This window comes from Pseudorasbora parva, chromosome 13 (genome assembly GCF_024679245.1).
Source record: "Pseudorasbora parva isolate DD20220531a chromosome 13, ASM2467924v1, whole genome shotgun sequence".
Lineage (NCBI taxonomy): Eukaryota > Metazoa > Chordata > Actinopteri > Cypriniformes > Gobionidae > Pseudorasbora > Pseudorasbora parva.
The window spans coordinates 28,681,786-28,703,356 of record NC_090184.1 but is presented as its reverse complement, the minus strand read 5'-3'; the positions used below and the strand labels follow the sequence as shown (position 1 = coordinate 28,703,356).

The window sequence follows — 21,571 nt, the reverse complement described above, 5'->3', positions numbered from 1 at the left end:
TGATATTGTGATTAAAAGTATAAATATAGGTCAAGAGGCATATTTAGTTACAGGCAAGATCTTTAATGCAGGGATTCGATGATGACATCAAGGCAGAGGGAACACATCTGATAAATGATGTAATGAAAATGTAAATTACAAACAAAGTGCAAATGAGGCAAATGACAGCATTCACAGTGATTGTTTTCTTCTTAAGACATTTGCAGTCCCTTAGAGATGGTGATTAAAATATGTGTGCTTCTTGTGAATCTAGCTGACTGTGTGTGGGAATGTTAGGGGCCAAAGATCAATAATATTCATCAAACCACTCACAGAATATTCCAAAATCGCATTTCAACTGTTACATTTATTCTCATCTAAGACTGGCCTACATAACATATAATAGTCTACATTATTTTAATATAAGAATCATATAAAAGGCCACAGAGATTTTGAAGGTGTGTGAGAAAGTGAAAAGGAAAAGAATCCCTGTTGGTGACATAATTCATAAAATCCCCCAAGCGGGGTATATTTAGTTTCTGCACACAGTGGTGTGTATCATATTGCCAGAACACTCTAGCTTTTACAGTAATACACACTACATTCATTTAAAAGCTATTATATTTTCTTACGCAAGAGCAATAAATCAGGAATATTATGCTGAGACTAACATTTTTTTATATTAAAAAGCCACAGAGACAACTTTTGGTCATAAAAGGTTGAGTGTAGCGTAACCTTGGGTGGACAGAATAACCATGTAAAAACAAAACATAGTAACAATGATCAATTATTCTTTTAGATCAGTAAATCTAACCAATTTTGGCACATTTTTAGAGCCATAGACCGTGGTCCTTTACGTATTTAGGTTAAAAGAAGATTTACAACAATTGCTATAATACATGAATTCTATCAATGCACATAAGCCTAAAAGTGACATGAACGTATATTTTGTCACTGGACATTAGTAACACTATTAAATAAGAATAACATTCAGTAAAATCAAGTTTTGCTTTAAGAAATGTATATCAATATAAAATAAATCTCTTGCTTCTCTGGTTAATGCAGGTCTCTCCATCTTTGATGAAGGCTCAATCGATCCAGTCACACTAATATCTGTAAGTAACAAAATAGAAAATGTTATTTTTGTCATACCTGTTCAGTCTGGCATGATGAATATTTATAATATGAAATTATTTGTTTGTTTGTATTTGACAGATTTTTATCAATTGTACATCTATTCAAAAGTTTGTGGTCAGTATGATTTTTAATTTTTTTGAAAGAAATTATTACATTTATCCAGCAACAATACATCTAAAGTGAGAGTAAAGACATTTGTAATGTCACAAAAAGTTTAATTGTTCTTTTGAACATTCTATTCATCAAAGAATCCTGAAAATCTACAAAATATTAAGCAGCACAACTGTTTTCAATATTAAATATCAAATCAGCACATTAGAATGATTTATGACCGATCATGTGATCATCACAGGTATAAATTACATTTTAAAATAAATGTAAACAGAAAAAATTTGTTTTAAATTGTAATATTTCCCATTTCAAAAAAATCTTACAACCCCACATTTTTTAACCATGGTGAATGTTATACTGAAAAGCTAAAATAGTTAACTTATACATTTGATATATTATTATAAATAATTATAAAGATTTTTAACTAGACTAATATGCTGAAGACGATGATCAATTTCACTGGTTGTGGTATGTGAGATTTTTACTGAAAACCAGCAGAGGGCAGTAAGTGACCAAACATTTTATTGTTGAGTCGCTCATGAGAAAATAGGACAATGTCAGTCTGTCTTCATCACACTAGTATAAAACAGTAAAATGTGTTCTATCAGCAATATGGTGAGGTGAGGTGTTTTAGGGCACCTCTCATACCTGTAGTAATTTGGTTTAAAGGGCCCATTCTTATTGAGGCCCATATATTTGGCCTGCTCATCTGACAGCTCCGTAAGATGAGCATCGAAATTGGGTAGGTGCAAGCTGGCCACATATTCATCTAAAACACACACACACACACACACACACACACACACACACACACACACACACACACACACACACACACACACACACACACACACACACACACACACAAACACACACAAAATGATTTATCACAGTTAATATGACTGATGTATTCAAGTTGCCAGTGGTGATTGGTTCAGATAACTCTTACCCATCTTCTTGGGCAGCAGGTAGACGTCCTGTTTGTAGCGACCTTCTGGTGCATTATACAACTCTATTAGGGCCAAAGCCTACCATTAAAATAAAGAACAAAACAGCCTGCGATTAGAGATGTTAAATCAGGCATAATAATCACACAGCTGTGCAGCAGCACTCTACATAAATGGATAAAATGTCATCTGTACAGAGGGGGGCAAACTCCCCTCAGCTAAAACCCAAATGGTGACAGGTTAAATTACCTGAGTTGTAGCCGTGATTGATAGCACAAATGAGGGGACTGTTGAGCAGCTCAGGTTCAAGAGCCGGCCCTGAAAAATAGCACACAAATGACTGAGATTTACTGAGCTCCACCAGGAGAACACACAAAGGAAAGTGATCTATTATGGTGGGCACATTAGAGAAAACCAAGGCTTTGGTGAGGGGGCTGTGGACCATAATGGTCATGGTACAAATCATGATTTAGTGGGTTTTATTGAAATGTATGGATTTAATAGAAAAAATATATAGGCAAAACCAATTTCACTAATAAATACTTAATTTAATTTGATTATTTACTTGGAGCAAACCAAAACATAAGATCATTCATAACACCAGTTCAAAAGCAGTGTTAAAAAACAATAATAGAGTAGCATTATATTTTAGTAAGAAAATGCACTACCGATCAAAACTTTGTGGACAGTACGTTTTTTACAATGTTTTTAAAAGAAGTCCCTATGCTCACAAAGGCTGCATTTATTAATAAAAAAAATACAGTTAAAAACTAATATTATGAAATATTATTACAATTTAAATGAACTTTTTTTTCTATTTTAATATATTTTACAAATGTAATTTATTCCTGTGATGGTAAAGCTGAATTTTCAGTATCATTACTCCAGTCTTCAGTCACATGATCCTTCAGAAATCATTCTAATATGCTGATTTGATGCTCAAGGAACATTTCTTATTATCATAAATGTTGAAATCGGTGCTGCTTAATATTTTGTTAACTGTGATAATGTTTTTTCCAAATTCTTTGTTGAACAGAAAGTTCAAAAGAACAGCACTTTTTTTGTAACATTATAAATGCCTTCACTGTCATTTTTAATCAATGTAATGCATTCTTGCTCAATACAAATACAATCTTTAAAAGAAACACTCACAAAACCCAAACTTTTGAACGGTAGTTTTTAGTAATAATAATGTATATATTTGCTCTGTAACCGTAAAACAACTAAACTCTGCGTTGTGTTGTGCCGAACCCTTCAAGAACAACAGCTTGCTTATCTTGACTTGTTTGGGACACATCCTGCTCTGTATGTTTCTCTGTCGCTCTTTATATAAATGCACTAAAGCGGTTCTAAACGTCAGACTGCCATGCAAATACATCTAGCGTAGTATAAACTGTAGAGCCCAACCGTCACAGCGCTCTTCCGTACTGGCACTCATTCATGAAAAAAAGAGAAGGAGGAAAGACCTCTGCCAGTAAAATCACTCGTTTCCCGTCAGGCCAGATGACGTGGTCAACCTGTGAGCGCACCCTCTCCCAGGTAAGCTCTGGAGTCCGAAGACTCGCCTGGAACAGAGAAAGAAAAGATGAACACATGAGCGCACACAACTAACACTTTAAATTTTCATCAGTACAGGCTGATGAACCTGCAAAGCTAAAAACGCACAGCATTCACTATGAACACAGTCAGCGCACTTCACTTTGCTGTTGGAAACATGCCGCTAAGAGGCTTTCAGGTTGATTAAGTGGCCCTGCTGCTCATGGAACGTCTACAGCTGCTGACTTTAAAATTCTTTCCCTGGACTACATTCACCAATAAAGCTACACTACACTACAGCGAGAGCGAATGGAGGCTCCTCATAAATAACCCAGAAATATTTTCAACAAACAAAGATAAATGTGAGGAAAGGCGATACAAAGAATTCTGAGACTCACTCACCACATCAATCTCAGTGTTGGAATGGCCCATATTACAGACAATACAGCCGTTCTTCATTCGATCCAAGTGCTCCCTGGTCACAACATTTTTGTTCCCTGTAGAAACAAAAATGTATTCAGGAATCTTCAGGAAACCCCAGTAGACATTTGTGCAAACCATGACTGCAAACCAGTTATGTTGCAGAAGTAAAAGTCCCATTCATTTTCTCTATTGGCGAAATGACTTTTAACTTTTAATTATTTTAACTTATAAACTATTAAAAACAGACCTACTGTGAACTATGATGTTGTAAATTGTTGCTGTATGCTTCTGTTGAAGCCTCTAGCCCAGGGGTTCTCAACTGGTTTGGCCATGGGTCATTAAGTTGTGACCCACTTTTTTAGGAATTAGGCTATTTAGGAATTATTGCTGTTTAGGCTATTAAATAGCTGTCCCAAACTGTTTTTGTTAATACAATAAAGTAACCACCACACTAATTAAAAAATATACAAAATAACAAAGTGAAAATAAAGTGGCATTTTGGCATTACTAAAATAACCGTTACCATGGTGAATACACACAATACCAACATGAACTGTTAATGACACATGAAAACTGCACCTGATCAACAGAATGAACATTATACTTGCATGCAAATTCATCCCAGCTAAAACACCTCATTCCAGTTAATTGATTTATTGGTACTTTACTTTTATTTCATGACTTACTAATTGACAACGTAACGTTGCATGCTGGTAAGTTTCTCTTGCACTTCATTTATGAAGTGATATACAGCGTGCGCCACCGCATTAGGGCATGCAATTGAAGCGTGCACGCTACGAGCACAGTATAAAGGCTGACAGGACAAGACAGGACAAGACAGGACAGGACAGGACAGGACAGTTCGGTTATCTGAGGTGAGAGATCCTTTTTAAACTACATTACCCATGATTTTGCAAAGAAATCTCCACTAATCAGAGATTCAAAACAAGCATATCATGTAAAAAGAACATTTTCCCATGAAGCACTAATAATGGTAAATATGCGTATTTTGCAATGAACATAGAATATATAGCTTCTATATACATAATCAATATCTTTAATAAATTGTTTTATACCTAACCATCATTTTTAATTTAATAATATAATTTGCAGTGCTCATTAAAGACGTCTTGTGCCTTTCAAATTTTTCTTCAAATCAAAGTTTATAATGTTGTGATTCACCTTTAACAAAGACTTTAAAAGTCCTTATGGGAAAAATAAATGTGGAGAATATTTCCAGAAACATCTGCTGAAAAAGGATAACTACAGTTGTACTCCATTAAGAAAAAATATTACAATTTTAAATATGGAACCAAAAACAACAAAACAACTCTTTCCTTATGAATTAACTATAATGATAATGTTACATTACATTTAAAATAATACTTATATTAATAAATAAACTTAAATTTAATGCAAATCTGTGCCTTTGACAAGCAGAGACCACACAGAACTTATCTAAACCTCAACAGCCCTCTACTCTACAACTATTTTATCACTTGCGGAGCAAATATTATTTTTCCCAGACTAGTCCAGAGTTGCCCAGAGATCAGACGCAGCTGTCAAAGGGCAAACTGTTTCACAGCCGCTCAGTGCAAGGGCATTTGGGAGGATGTGTTTGTGCTGATAAGAGCTGCATGAAACAGAGGAAATAGATCTGAAATTGGAAGCGAGCCAGCTTTAACCAGACGTACCCGTGCAGGTGATAACCATGTCCATTTGGCGAACCACCTCATTTAGCTTCACCACTCTGAAGCCATCCATACTAGGAGGGAGATGAAAACAGATCGAATGAGTGAGGGAAAATGTGGTCAAATATTCTTAATAAACAAGCACTTCAGCTTGTTCACAGAGTTCCTGTGTAAAGACTTCCTGTGTTACAGAAGTTGTTTGGTACGAAACAAAGGAAACCATACAACTTTATACATATCTTTTTAAAATAAATATATTCCCATTCAAAATACAATTTTGCTGATATTTAACTTTTTATTGTTCATATTGTGAAAGTTTGTGGCTATTAGTCTATATAAAATCAGATTACATAAATTATTTGCAATATAAAATATACACAATATATGCATATTTTGCAATGAATGTAGAATATATAGCTTCTATATACATAATCAATATCTTTAATAAATTGTTTTATACTTAACCATAAAACATTTATACACAATTATACACATATACACATTTAAAATGTACAGTCTCTCCAAGGAAAACAGGCCAAAATATTGATGACTCATCTTGCACTAATTCTTTTTATTTTTATCCAATCAAATGGTGTTAAATGAGAATGCACCTCCCCCTCATACAATTAACTAGCAATAGCAATTCATATTTAATGGCTGAGCGACTTAACCAAAGCCTATTAGCTATTTTTAAAAGAGAAGTTAATTTGCCAGATCAACACAATCACTTTTGTTAGTTTAAATAAAGCTGAAAAAAAATAAAATATAAATATTAGATGAAACAATTTTACAACATTTGAATTTTTGTAATGGCAACTAAATGAAATTAAAAAACTGAAGTACTGTAATTACTAAAACTAAATAATGATAATACATTTAATAAAAATATAAACATTAAAAAAACAAATAATATTATCATATAACAAAATTACTAAAACCAAATGTAAATATAAAAATAAAAGCTAATTCAAATGATGTATATATATTATAATATTATATAAATAATACTAAAATGGGTTTTAATTAAAGCTCATTTTAATAGGTGCTTGTCTTACCACGCCTGAAGAGCACAAATAGGGTCGATCTCCGTCACGCAGACAATGGCTCCAAGCGCTTTCAGAGCCGAACAACAACCTTTTCCCACCTACACCAGAATCAGTACGAGAATGAAAATAAAACTCACAGAAATATTATTAAAATCTCTGTGCTTGTAGTAAATAAGAGTCTGGCATTTAAGAGAAATTTAGAGATTATTTTTTGCATTATTCAGATTATCTAGAATCCACTCTGGGGCATTTTACAACAGCGCAGATGTTGACTGACCTCTCCATAACCACAAACCACCACCTGCTTCCCACCAAACATCACATCTGTTGTTCTCTTCAGACTAAGAAGAAAGAGGGAGTCAACAATGATTATATTCAATGATAAGTCAGAGAAAGAAATGCTAAAAAAAAATGCTTACCCATCCAAGATGGACTCCCTGCAGCAGTACAGATTATCAAATTTCTGCTTGGTGACAGAATCATTGACATTCATAGCGGGGACGCAAAGCTTGCCGGCTTTAGAGAGCTGATACAGCCTGACAAAATTAATGCAAAGAGACTATTTTGATTCAAACACAAATATGTTTCTATTAGTATGTAATTCATCTATTTAGTCTAATCATATACAGATTAATTAGAATTTTTTAAAAAAGATTTGTATGGGACATATTATACTCATATTAGGTTATTTGTATGGGATGATAAAATAAATATAAAATAGAGTCCTCCCTTACCTGTGTACACCTGTAACGCTCTCCTCCACGATCCCACGTATTTTCTTAAAGACACTGGGATACTTCTTGTACACCCAGTGGGTCAGATCACCCCCATCATCTAGGATCTGTAAAAAAAAAAAAGAAAAGAAAAAAAGGAACAAAATATGTTTATTACTAGCCAAACACAGAGGAATCATGATAATTGTTTTGATGATTAAATACTGATTTGGCAGCAAATAAAATGTAGATTATAGATGCTGTGTGCTTATAAGTGTAAAAAAAAATGCAGTCCAAGTGTAAATAGTGGTAGGTGATAGATGTTATTAACACAAAGTGTAAATAGATATGATATGCAGTTTGTACAATAGGTAAATGCGGGGTGGAGTTACTGAAAATAATCTTTTGCACACAAGGTCGGTTATTTGCACTCATTGTAAACGGACACTGACCAATGATTCAGTTTTTTTAATATATTAGATACTAAGCACAGATTATTATACCATGTTTGCCTGCCAGCCTTCCATGTTGACACAGCGATCGATGCACCACCAGAAGTCATCTTCCGATTCACCTTTCCAGGCAAAAACCGAAACGCCTTTAAAGGGCACACAATAAATACAGTGAGTCCAGAAAATCTGGCCACATTGGACCAGGTTGGAATTGGTAGTATAGGTTTAAAAGGTTGTTTACCGCTCTCTGCCAAAGCTGCTGCCACTTCATTCTGAGTGGAGTAAATGTTACAGGCAGTCCAGCGACACTGAGCACCCAGTGCCACAAGTGTCTCGATCAGGACCTGAAAGAAACCAGTGCGGCATATCAAACACGTGGGAAATCAAAAAACTAGGTGTAACAAGGTGTGTTTTTACATGTATTTTTTTCTGCAATGTGTTCACACATAAGTACTACAAAATGTAAATATTCTGTGTTAAAACCAAAGACTGGTTGTAGAAGAACGTGTGTGTGTGTGTGTGTGTTGATCAAGACGTGTGTGTGTGTGTGTGTGTGTGTGTGTGTGTGTGTGTGTGTGTGTGTGTGTGTGTGTGTGTGTGTGTGTGTTGAATGAGTGCAGCCCTGAGGAGAACCTACAGCAGTCTGTGCAGTGATGTGGGTACAGCCAACCACTTTAGCACCGGCGAGGGGTTTCTCCCCCTGAGCTCGCTTCCGCAGGGAAATGAGTGCAGACATATCTGTGGATATGGTTAAGATAGTTTGGAGATGAGACAACTTTATTAAGGAAGGTACAGTCTCTTCAAGTTCTCTTGAAATGGGTACTGCAGTCCAAATACTGTTTGCCCTGACCCCCCCCCCCCCCCCCCCCCCCCCCTCCTTCTCAGACTCGGCATTCACGCAGGTTGCCGGTTTGAGGACATGCAAAAGAAATGAGCGCAACTGACAATGGAAGGCATGGAGACTCAAGCTCATGTATACTTCAGTTGCAGCATCTGGGGGGGGGGGGGGGGGGTTGGGGGGGGTTGGGGGGGGCGTTGAATTGGGCGTTAGTTCTGCTGCAACTAACTAGACCCGATGCAACATGCGGCAAACCAGACTCGACCTGAGATCAATCAAAAGTCACAGCTATTTAGAATAGCGTGTGGGTGGGCTCTCAGTATTTGCATTGATTTTTTTTATTATTGTTAGGTCTATTTAGTGGTTGTTTTAGTGGATTTTTGTCCACATTTTGTTTAGATATAGGCTAATGTGATTATTTTGTGCTGTTGTTGTTGTATGGCCAGGACTCATGCTATACCCTAGGTTTTTGTCAAACACTGCTACTGATGCTCAGGCTTTTTAGGTCGGGTAGTTGTAGTGTACGAAACTACCATGTAGTGTCGAAATACTATTGGGTAAATTTGGCAATGTGTGTTATCACACAGACCAAAACAAACATTCTGACATGGAACGCACATTTCAAAGTAGAATAACTGGCTATAGCATTGTTTTTCAGAGAAACGAGTATGGGAACTCAGCATGTTTCTGTTAAACATTTTACATTAAAGTTCTGTTAGTATTTGCCCACACTCGTGGGTTCAAAATTCTCGGTATGTTTCTGAATGACTTTTATTTCACCTGTGGAACACACAAATACAATGAATGTGGACTGGAGGTTTCAAGCTTCCAGAAAGGACACAAAAGCATCATAAAACCATAATTACTGTGTGTATAGACTGTGTTGCTAGCATTAAGATCTTGACCCAGTTATCCCTTAAAAAAAGATTAAATGCAATTAAATGGAGTACAATAACTGTTCCTGACAACAGCAGTTGTTACTAAACCTTGTTTACTTGACAGCACTTACTCACACCTGCCTTTGTGTTCAACCAGTACAATAGATTTTCATAGCCAACAGTACTTTACTAAACCATAAACATTAATTTAGAAAATATGACAAAACATAAACTAGCTGAGAATCAATGTCGTAACGCTTATGTAAATCCATGCAACAGCAACAAAATTGTGATGGTGTGAAGAAAATGGTGTGCCAACCAAAGGTGAGTCTTCTAACCTTGCTCAGCAATCTCGATCTCCCGCCGACCAAACTCTGCCTGCTTGATGTTCTTGACGCAGAAGTCGCTGCTGCCCTTTGAGTTGACCTGGCTTTTCTCACGAGGAGACGTCTCATCATCCGAACTGTCGGTGTATGAGGCCGCTGCAAAAGCATAGAGGCGCGTTTTAGTGGAGATAAACTCCAAAGCTTGAGTTCAGTTGTGTTTACAATGAAAACATGACACATGAAAATCATTCTTCTGATCTTATGATTTTTTTTTTTTTGCTCTTCTGTTTTTGCAGACTGATTTGGGGGGCGGGTGATGGGGGGTGCTCAGTCTGCAATCACAAACATGTAGGAATGTTTATCCCTCACTTTTGTTGGTATTACGAACGATTTAGGAATATGAATTTGTCTGATCCAGCGCCAGCACTACCAAAAGTCTGTAGTTTTCACTTTAAGCTGGTCTGGGATTATATTACACAACACACAAACTAGCATGGACAAGAAATAAGCAGTTTTAGGCCACAATCATGTTTGTTGACAACATGTAGTTTCTGCAATAAGCCTAAAACAATTTATGTACTAAAAAGGTGTATACATTTGCATGCATTTAACGCTTCACGCCACATGACAATATTTGTGTTTTTGCTCTTCTTCTGAACTACGGAACTGTATTTACATGTATATGGATCTGCTTGGCTTGCAGTGAGGGTGGATGAGGGTCTGACCTGAGCTGTAGCTGTCCGTGGAGGACTGAGAGATGGAGCGAGACAAGGAACGCCGTCCGGTCTTTGTAGGAAACTTGCTGAACTCCTGCTTTTCCTCTTGGTTGGCAAACTGAATCTGCTACAGTAAGATGGAGGCATGGAAAAAGGGAGGATGGGGTAGAGACAGACACATGAACATGTGATTGTGTTGCTTTCTAGCAGTTCATTTGAACGTAGTTCATATTTACTACATGTATTAAGACATATATAGCAGATATTACTGTATATCATCTTTATATTTCAGCACTTCAGGGTAGATTTCAATATAAATATAAATACTGAACATTAAATACACCAACATAGTCTAAGGATCAGCACAGCTTTAAACATGCATGTCTTAATTTAGCCCAAAAGAAAACTATAAATAGAATCTGCTTACTGTTGTATTGATTTTTTTTTCACAATTACATAACAAATGAGTGGAATGAATCTCATCTGGGGATTTCAGTTTCATTTCAGTCATTTTAATAATGCAAAACTTTAAATATTCATGGGATATGTGCTTGCAGGATGATGAAGGCTGTGTACTGCAGTTTTTTATGCGTGTGTGTGCTCTGTGTGATCTTGTTTTGTGGAGAATGCATATGCATAGCTAAAGCAGCAAGATGCTTTGTTAAAGTAGTGATTGCAGTTAACTCTACGAATTAGCATTGAAACAAATGCAGTTGTCTTTCTTGTGTTGCCCAGTCAGTCAAATACTTCACAAGTAGTGTTTTAAGTATGAATAACCCTTGTAATGTGTCTAATCATCTATAACACATTCATGAGAACTTTTGATATAACCAAGGACATATATAGTGACCACTATGGCTCCTGACTCATAAGCTGAAAAAAGACAAAAAAATTGACATTTATAAATGAAGGTACATTAACACCCCCTTAGACACCATTCTTTCCACACACCACTGACACACACGCAAAGGATTTTAAAGGCCACATTAAAGGCCATAATTATGGTGCATGTAAAAAAAAAATCCACCAGAAATGCTATCTCAATAGACAGATGTGATGCATGCTGTGATGCTCTATATTAAAATGCTTCTTGTTTAAATATATATATATATATATATATATATATATATATAGAAAAAAAATCTGTAATATTTTGTGCTATTTTCCTAGAATTATAAACACCAAAAAACATGTAGGAGGACATTAGCATATAAGATGACAAAGCTACACTACACTAAACACTACATTTTTACATTTTATTGTCATTGTGCCATTTAAGTAATATGAGCTGTACGTTAAAATCTTACAGTGCTCAGAGGCTGCAGAAACATTAATGTTAATGTTATCATGAAGGGCAATATTTTAAATTCCCAATGAAGACAGATGTTTCACATTACACTTCGTGTAGGACAGATCATATGTCTGAAAAGGAAGGAAGGATCGGAGCGTCTAGGCTGGGTTTCATGGCAGACTATTAGATTTTCACAGTAATATGCAGGTAAATCACAGAAGCAGAGCTCTGGTTCTGACTGCTCCTCCTTTAGACCTGGTTTATGTTTCTTTCAAACACACATTACACAGATGTCTCATCTACAGACATGGCTCACCAGTGGCCAGGCTTCAAAGCATATCCAGATTTACCATGAAAAAAAGCAGGAATATGACTGTGCTTTAGCAAACAGAGCACGTTTAAGCTATTTTGTGTCACTTTTTGAGGGTAAAGATATTACCAAAGAGAATACTTTTCATTGCAAAATTAGACCATTTGAGTACTTATTACATGTAAAACCATTCTTGAAAAAGGTGTTCACATTTTACATGAATGTAATCCAATAATTGGCTATTATTTTATTAATAAATAAAAAAAGTAGTAACATTTCATACATTTATTTTAGAAAAAAATACAGACAAAGCTGTCCATATGTCAATGTCTATAATAATGTATGTCTTTAACCGATTTAAGTCTGACATATATAGTCTCTTGTAAGCTATGTGTTTGAGTCACTAAAACAACTCATACATACAAACTCATTAGTCATTTGTTTGGGAATTGAGCTGTGTACGTTTTTGGCTGAATCCAGAAATGCTTACTTTTAAATTATGAACTACTTTGTGACCATTAAAATAGTCTATAGTATGAATGTGTGTAGTATAAATGTAATTCAGATGTACATTTGTCATGTTGTAGGTACCATTTTCATGATTTATATCAGTTGCGTCACTTCAATGCTGTTCACAAATCATCTTCCATGGCCTCATGGGATGGTAAAGTGCCCACTGGTTAAGTTCTTCGGCATCTCGCAGGAATTATTGGGTCATCTGGGTACTTTTACCCACTGTTTTATGATTACTGTAAATTCAGACAGTTTTTTGACTACTATACAGACGGTATGTCATTTCAAATGTAGCTTTTGATTCTCAAAAAAGAATTGTCAACCATTTGGGAGTTTGTGTCCTGCGTGATTCATGCTGTAGATTCAGTTTTTTACATTAAATAAATAGTTCATAATTAATTATATCAATATATTTTTGGAAAAAATGCATGTTTGAGAACCATTAACAGACAAAAATGGTTTTCATTCAATCTAGTTGCTTTGGTCAATTAGCAACCAAAAGGATGCTTCAGGATGATATAACCTCCAACCTGTGACCAAGTGATCTATATCTATATGAATGTCTGTCTGTGTGTGTGTGTGTGTGTGTGTGTGTGTGTGTGTGTGTGTGTGTGTGTGTGTGTGTGTGTGTGTGTGTGTGTGTGTGTGTGTGTGTGTGTACCATTATAAGCTGTCAATTAATCCAAGCATCTATTTACTGTCCAAGCGCACCACAGCAGATAGAGAGGGCAGCACATCTTATCTTTGTTGTATTTAAAAACATAAGATTTCGTATAATGCATCTGATGATAGTCAGACTACCACATCCTTAGGAAAGGGTTCTGGATAGTTCAATAGTACACGTGAATCTGATACTTTTCCCAAGCAAAACAACTGATTCCTCAACCTTACAAAACACAGCTGCCATCACAATTCCTACTGTGAACTTTAGACAATATGAGGAAGAGGAACGTTTTCTTGCTTAGAAGCTGCTCTTTCATAGTTCAGGGCACTTATGGTATTTTATTTTTAAGTATAAGTTAATATTATTTTTATACTGTAACATTCAAATCTTTAAGATCAAAAGATCTTCAAATCTTTTGGTAAGATTTCACGTTTTTGATGTATTTTATGCTGACCAAGGTTAAAATGCAGTAAAAACGGTAATATTGTCAAATACAATTACAATTTAATATTTGTATACCAAAATGAATTTCTAAATGTAATTAATTCCATTGACAGGTGACGGCGCATGATCATTCAGAAATCATTCTAATATGCTGATTTGCTGCTCAAGAAATATTTATCATTATCAATTGGTCTTTTCCCTGAAAGAATAAGGAAACCTCTTCTGCTGAGATCGTTCCTCTGAAGATATTTTCCTAAAACTGCTCCATATACTGCATGACTCCAGATTTCAGTTTGATATACAGTGATCCGGTAGACAGTTTTGCTTTACTCTAAACAGTCAGCAATCTACTTTCCAATCCCATAAAATACCCAGTTTCCCTTGTATCATTGCTTTAACACCATCATAAATAGGTTTATCCGTTATCTAATATGTGATTTGCCAAACAGCATCCAAGCCCTGAGTTTAGGTATGTTTGGACACAAAACTGCAGGACATGCCAGGAACGTTGACACAACAGACAGCTGATGTTTCAAGGAAATTGGAGTGATAATAAAAATGCCATTGTAAGGCGGTATTGTGGCCCAAAGGCAGAGCTTTGAAGTGAAAAGTGCTTGAAATAACTGGACAGTTATGATCAGAAACAAAGACAACAGAGAAAGGAGAAAGTTATGAACCCTGATAAAGCCTCAAAAGCATTAATATTACATTCAGCTCATTTCACTGATTACACTATCAGTTAAATTATTAAATTGTGCCATATTCTTTTTTTTACATGCTGGCAATGTGATGTAATTATCCAGAGGGCTGTGGATTATGCTAAATCAGACTTTAACTGCCTTAGCTAGTGTTTTGTAGCGGTATAGTCCAATGTAAGTGTCAAAAAGACAGTTTAACTGACAACGCATGATTGTGGAAGATGTAAATATCCCTGTTTGACGCATTTCAGTCAAATGTATGACTTCACCTTCATATTCTGAGTAATAATTGCCTAAGTCTATTTTAGTCTGTCAGTCCTTGGAAAACAGCACATGATGTCTCAAATAATCCAACTCAGAGGAGAACTGAGAACTTCATACATCGGAAATTAGGCTATATATTTCCAAAAATCTTTCAGTGTGCTGACATAAATCTAATAATTGTCTCTTATTTTAACTTTATTTTTTATATTTATTAATATATTGATATATTTATATTTCACACCCAATATATATATATATATATATATATATATATATATATATATATATATATATATATATATATATATATATATATATATATATATATACATATATATATACAAAAAATAAATTAAATTAAATTTTATTAAATAACTTCTGAATCCACAGATTGTCAATCCAAGCTGGTTTTGTGCGCGGTAGAGGATGAAAGAGAGAGTAATGAGGCACTTACCCTGGGAAAGTCATAGCCATGGTTCATGGTCCCTGTCTATGCTGGCTGCCTCTGGCCTGTGTGTCCCTGTGTATTGTTACAACTGGTGTTTCACAAATATAGTTTTACACACGGGCGGGATCAGGGGGAGCATTCTGTGTGGAGTTTCTACAGCGGACATGAGGGTATGGGAGGTGACATGGGAACCAATAAATCAACCACTCACAAACCCGGCCAGCCTACTTTTGCTCTCTCTCTCTTTCTATAATCTACTGCAACCACTATAAGAGTCCTCGGCACGTCTGTTTGTGGTGACCGAATGCCTAAGGAATACTAAAGGAAGGGTGTATTTGTTGCCTCGGAGTGTTTTAATCCAACTGGTTCTCTCAGTGCAGTCAGAAACAGACTCTCCTGCAGAGTTTATTCAGGGTGGCTAATAAAACCGGGATCTGGAGGGAATTAAACCATGTTTCTACAAACCCCTAAAGCATCCACTATAGGCCACGTCGGTCAACTCTATTCCGAGATCGGACTAAAAATAGAAGAAGCAAAAAATCCATCCAGTTCATTGACTGTTCTGCTTAACAGCTCACAATGATCCATCCTGGTCGAAAGAAACACGCAGTACTAGGCCAGCAGACGCTCAAGCGTTAAGCAGACACCGTTGAGCCGTTTACTGTGACTCTGCCAATACCTGCTGTAGTCCTAAAGTTACCAGCCTGGCTCTCGGCCAAAGTCTCTAATCCCAGGCAGAGGTCACGCAGTGCAAACTCCACTCCACATGATTGTCAACAAAAACAAACGCTACAGCATTAAACGTAGTATTGTTTTGGTGATTCAATGGTTAAAAAAAAGAAGAGCTGCCAGATGTGTCAATATTAGCCCCTGATTAAAACGTTTAAAGACATTTTGAAAAGTGTCTTTAGAAGTTAATATTATGTTTTATTCTACATAAACCCATCACTCGCCTACCTCCATATCAATCCATTTGATGATACACAGTATATACCAGCTTAATTTTGAGCAGTCATTACTCCAGTCTTCACTGTAACATGATCCTTCAGAAATTATTTTACCAATCCTGATTTAGTGCTCAAGAAACATTTCTTATTTAGATATATTATTGACAGATTGAATTCTTAATCATATAAGAATCATGGAATCTATATATATCATGGCTTCTACAGAAATATTGCAGCACAACCGTTTTCAACAATGACACAAATTGCCTTATTATCAATGCTGAAAACCCCTTTTTTAGGATTCTTTGATGAATGCTACATTCAAAAGAAAATATCTAAAATACAATATTTTTGTAACAATGTAAAATTATTTACTGTCACCATTGATCAATTTTAATTTTAAATACAAAATGACCCCAAACTTTTAAACAAAAGTTTAAAATATTTAAATTGTGTAATTGTATAAACACAGACAGACAGACAGACAGACAAACAGACAGACAGACAGACAGACATTTTTTACCATTACTCCGATTTTTTTTGTTGTTGAAGGGTTTACATACGGAAAAGGGGGACAAGATAAAACATCATTAATTGTTGTATTTTCTAGCGATTAAAAAAAAATCAAACTAAATTAACAACCCTACAAAAGGTCATTTATATCATAAAGTCCCGATTTTATGCCCAAATCACAGTGTCATAGTCCACTGATGAGTTTTAACATTAACCCGGTTGATTGAACCGCTGATTAAGCTGATTTTTTTTTTCTGTCGAAGTCATTAAAGTCTTTTAAGTCAAAGGGCTAAAAATAATCTAAACGCATGGTATGAAGCGCATGGCACAGGTGCACTTAGGGCGTGTCCGTATACACTTTTACTAGTTTCACGACAGAAAAAAAGTTGGTGCACCAGGTACATGGTCCAAGACCAATCAGTCTCCCTTTCCCTTTAAAAGCCAGTTGCACTTGCACCACACCACGGCAGATTCCCTATTTACATTTACAATTTGCGAACAGAAAGACTGAATGCTTCTCCAGAGAGGAATCCTTTAATTTTTAATATTTAAAAATCTTTGTGTGCTGCTTTGCATCCCTGTGTGTGTAATAAGTAGAGTTTCTGAAACTAGTAAAAAACACCAAAACACATCATGCCTAGTGTCACATTGCGACGAGTGTAGGGCCCAAATTCTTAAAATCTTAAAAGCATGAAATGGAAGTTGCCTTTTCTTTCCTATTATGACGTACATCCAAGTAAAATGGCTTCTCGAAAAAGACAAAATGTAGGTCAGGACTTGATTTTCTCCATCAGGAATTGATTGGATGGCTATTTCTGTGATGTCATATGTGTGACAGGTTGCCCTTCCCCGATAAATCAATTGTAATAAATATTGCAATATTCCATAAAAATAGGAATTTTGCTTGTATGGTGACTTTAACAGGATTTGGCTGAGAATATGAAACATCTAAAACTCTGTTCTGAAAGTCAAAAATGATCACTCGGGCACAAACCACAAGGGTAAATGAGATAATTGGGCTCTGAAGTGTCGATGGTCTAAAGTGAATAAATGAAACGCGATCTAAGCTCTCTCAGATGACTGCTCGATGGAAAGAGACCCTAATGGCTGCTCAAGCACTGAAGCAGCAACATTGGTCTAAACCCTCAATGCATCTATTCATCAGAACTGGATGGGCAACCAATAGCTTCCCTGAAAAATTCCTGAAATGTGATCTAATCTTTAAAATATTGTGCATTAGATATAACAAGCAAGAAAAGGAAACAAAAGGAGTTATTTTTCTTCATGAATGTACAATAAAAAAGCATTGTGTGTCAAAGTAGGAGAGGAATAGAAACTAAACTCTCATATTGTGCTAAATCTGTACAATGGGCTGAATGTATGTTTGAAGAGAAAACAAAGAGAACAATCACAAGGAGAACTCAAGGTCAATGCGGGGCTCTCAGCAGGTAGGGTCTGATCACGGCCCCATGCTAAGACTCAGTCCGAAGAAACAGGAGAAAAATTCCTGAGCGACTCAGACATGTGTTATATTTCTACGCTCAGTGCAACTTTCTTTCAGAATGTTATCAAAGCCTCGCGCTCACAGAGGGACAAAGCTAGTGGAGGTACTGAGAGAGAAACTTTCTCACACCCTCACACTGTGAGGAGTAAAGGATTCAATTACAAACAAAACTTTGATTATAGGGGAAAGCATCGCCGTACAAAAGAGGGAAAGCACAAATCAGAAAGTAAAAACGATAAATGTATCCTATTCAAACCATTGAGCTTTTCTCAAAAGAGACTTCAGCTGTTACAAGGTAATGTGTGTGCTAAAAGCCAAGCATAATAGTACATAATAAAACCGAACATCTCTGTGTCTGTTTTCATTTGAAATAATAAATAACCCATGTACATGTATTAGGCATATACCAGATAAATACAGAACAGAGTGCTGCTGGTGTTGAAGTCCACTGTTGAAGTTGTAAATAAAACAAATATTGTTGAGTTTCAGTCTCATTCTCCTCAATTAATTTAATTAATTGTTGATTTATTTGTAATTATTGGTAAAAAATGTATTAGTTAAAATAGGTTCCAAATAAATCCTACACATTTTTGTTCAGTAGACAATCTTTTGTAAGAGTGCAAAATATTGATGTTAAAAGATTTAAATCTTCTGAATACTTCATTATTTAAATGTTAAATAATTGCTACACACAATACTAAGCCAAATTCAGATTTTTAACATCTTAATTTTGATTTGGCGCTGAGTGTAATGCAGCTGAAGAGAATCAGCAGAACAGCCTGTGGCTCTGTTGTATAACCAGCTGACAACTCGATGAGCGAGTGGGCAGAGTAGTGTGCCTCTTTTACCACCCACTCACACACACACACACACACACACACACACACACACACACACACACACACACACACATAGCCTACACACACACTTCAGAGGGTCACACTGAATACATTTACACAATTTGGACTGGATCATCTTTCTTTTCAGGTCTAAATTATCTATCTATCTATCTATCTATCTATCTATCTATCTATCTATCTATCTATCTATCTATCTATCTTTACTCTTTGATCTGAGCAGTGAAGTGCTCTGGCAGTGTCAGCTGTCACATGCCTTTTTTCCTTAGGTGCGTGTTAGACACTATGAGAATGTTTAAGACATTTTAGATAGATTTAAAATATATGTAGGCTATCTACATTTCCTTTAGCTTGCATGATAGATTCCAGAAATTGAGAATTTGTAAACTGCGGAGGACAAAGTTCAGTTACTCTGACAGATGTGACAGACAGTCGCACCAGCGCAGGGAAATTTACTGGATGCGGCAAGAAAGAACTAAAGAAACGTTAGAAATATGCGTCACGTGATTCTAATGTGCTCCAGCGCACCTCTAGTTCAACTCTTGCCATGGATAATCTATCCCCATGATCTCAGTAAAGTGAGCGACATGTCCAAAACTCAAACGCGACGTTTTCTGAACACACATGATGTTATCCGAACAAAAAGGCACGTCACAGTCTTACCTTTTTCACGGATTTGTGTGTCGGGACCGCAGTGAATGCGGCGGACAGCTCGCCGACGTTCATGTTCACGTCGCTGTTCTTCGTGGCTGTCATCGCAGAATATTTCTCAGCAACGTTTTCGCTCTCTTTAAACTCTTTGCTGGCTTGTTTTACCTCCAGCTTCGCATCCTCGCCACAGTCTGTCATGGCAATTTAAATCTACGTGGTTTCCGAGCCGTTGCCTGTGGTTTTACGCGATAGTCCTTCAGCTGTTACTGTAACCTTTCGATTCGTCCTTATGTTCAAAAGCGGAAGGGGTGATTGCGCAAAAACGTCTGGAGGAGAGGAACAAACTGTCGAATGAGGATAGAACGGGAGGCGGATGCGAGTTTTTAAGAATGTAATTTCACTCCACGCCGCAGTGGACCACAGATTAGTATATTTGACTGTCCGGTTGACGGCCAAGCAGCAGCATCAGCGGTGGGCGGGGCGTAACGCAGAGCACCTGCACGCAGCGAGAGTTGCACGAGAACCGTGTCTTAACGGTGCATGATGCGTGCACCGTGATGTGTCGCTTTTTGAAGAGCTTATTTTAAACAGCCGGGGGGAAAAAACGAATATTTCAGAGTTTAACTAACTTTATAAAAAAAACATTAAAGTCGGAATATAACATTAATCCGATATTGGAGAAACGTAGCCTATATTCCTCTCAAAACTTACTGAAAAGGATAACTGTAAACAAATACGCATGAACTGACCTGTATAATATGGGATTTCACTAGACAGTTGACACAACAAAATTATAATTTACTCACCCTCATTCCAAATGCATGACTGACTTTCTGTGAGACACAAAAGGTTGAAGCAAATGCAGGCTAAATGAGGCTGTCTAACATCTCTTTTGGGAATCCACCAAAGAAATGTTTCATTTTGTGTAAAGAATCCATTAAAAGTCCATAATACACAGTCTTTGCCTATTTTTTCTTCATTTAGCCTATGAGTTAACCGCCCCTTTAAAAAAAACCTTTTGTCCCCCTTTTTGAAACAATTTTCAAAAGTCTGCCTAAGTTGATACGCATTTTTGTTGTAATATAAAAAAAATTCCCGACTACCACTGAAACTTTCTAACTTCAACGATCCTGTTCACTATAGCTGCGATTTTATAGGGTCTCTCTCCTCTTTGCCATTGACCGAGCTGAAATAATTAGGCCTAATAACATTTTTTTTAAATTATGTTCATCTAAAAATTAAAATTCTGTAATAGTTTACTTACCCTCATGTTGTTCCAAACCTGTATGAATTCTTTATTCTGCTGAACACAAAAGAAGATATTTGGAAGAATGTTTGTAACCAAGCAGATCAACCATTCACTACAATAGTAGGGGGGAAAATAATATGGTAGTGAGTGGTTCTTCTATCTGCTTGGTTACAAACATTCTTCGAAGTATCTTCTTAGTGTTTAGCAGAACAAAGAAACTCATACAGGTTTGGAACAACATGAGGGTGAGTAAATGATGACAGAATTTTCATTTTTGGGTCAACTGTAAATCTCAGGCACACAAATTTATATATAATTATTAATACGAGTATGGAAATATATAACATAATTACTGGATTTAGGGGGTCCCCTGGGCTGTGGGGGCCCCTATAATTGTCATCACCTTTCACCCCACTAACACCCAG

At 36.3% G+C, this 21,571-nt stretch overlaps 2 protein-coding genes across 3 annotated transcripts in view; one reads left to right on the top strand and one right to left on the bottom strand.

Moving 5' to 3' along the window:
* The window catches only part of gnai3 (guanine nucleotide binding protein (G protein), alpha inhibiting activity polypeptide 3), a 354,328-nt gene that overhangs the window by 177,083 nt on the left and 155,674 nt on the right, over nt 1-21,571 (top strand). The window lies entirely within an intron of this gene.
* ahcyl1 (adenosylhomocysteinase-like 1) lies at nt 43-20,402 on the bottom strand. Of its 2 annotated transcripts, none has more exons than XM_067413782.1 (17): nt 19,910-20,402; nt 10,803-10,917; nt 10,090-10,233; nt 8,673-8,773; nt 8,277-8,379; nt 8,087-8,181; nt 7,605-7,711; nt 7,290-7,406; nt 7,148-7,211; nt 6,880-6,968; nt 5,828-5,898; nt 4,113-4,207; nt 3,641-3,739; nt 2,424-2,492; nt 2,177-2,255; nt 1,876-1,996; nt 43-1,092 (listed from the first exon to the last, which is right to left on the bottom strand). In XM_067413782.1, exons 1-17 carry the CDS (start codon nt 20,093-20,095, stop codon nt 1,086-1,088), a joined length of 1,662 nt encoding a protein of 553 aa, XP_067269883.1. In that variant the 5' UTR covers nt 20,096-20,402; the 3' UTR covers nt 43-1,085. The 2 variants fall into 2 exon arrangements, with proteins under 2 accessions (XP_067269883.1, XP_067269881.1); XM_067413780.1 differs by having other exon boundaries at nt 10,803-10,920; nt 19,910-20,397.

Excerpts from the sequence above, each read along its gene's own strand:
- ahcyl1 (XM_067413780.1), bottom strand. The coding sequence starts at position 20,095 with ATGACAGACTGTGGCGAGGATGCGAAGCTGGAGGTAAAACAAGCCAGC. Across the intron at positions 6,969-7,147 it reads TGGTTTGTGGTTATGGAGAG|GTGGGAAAAGGTTGTTGTTC; the intron begins GTCAGTCAACAT and ends ATTCTGGTGTAG. Across the intron at positions 1,997-2,176 it reads CCTGCTGCCCAAGAAGATGG|ATGAATATGTGGCCAGCTTG; the intron begins GTAAGAGTTATC and ends TGTGTGTTTTAG.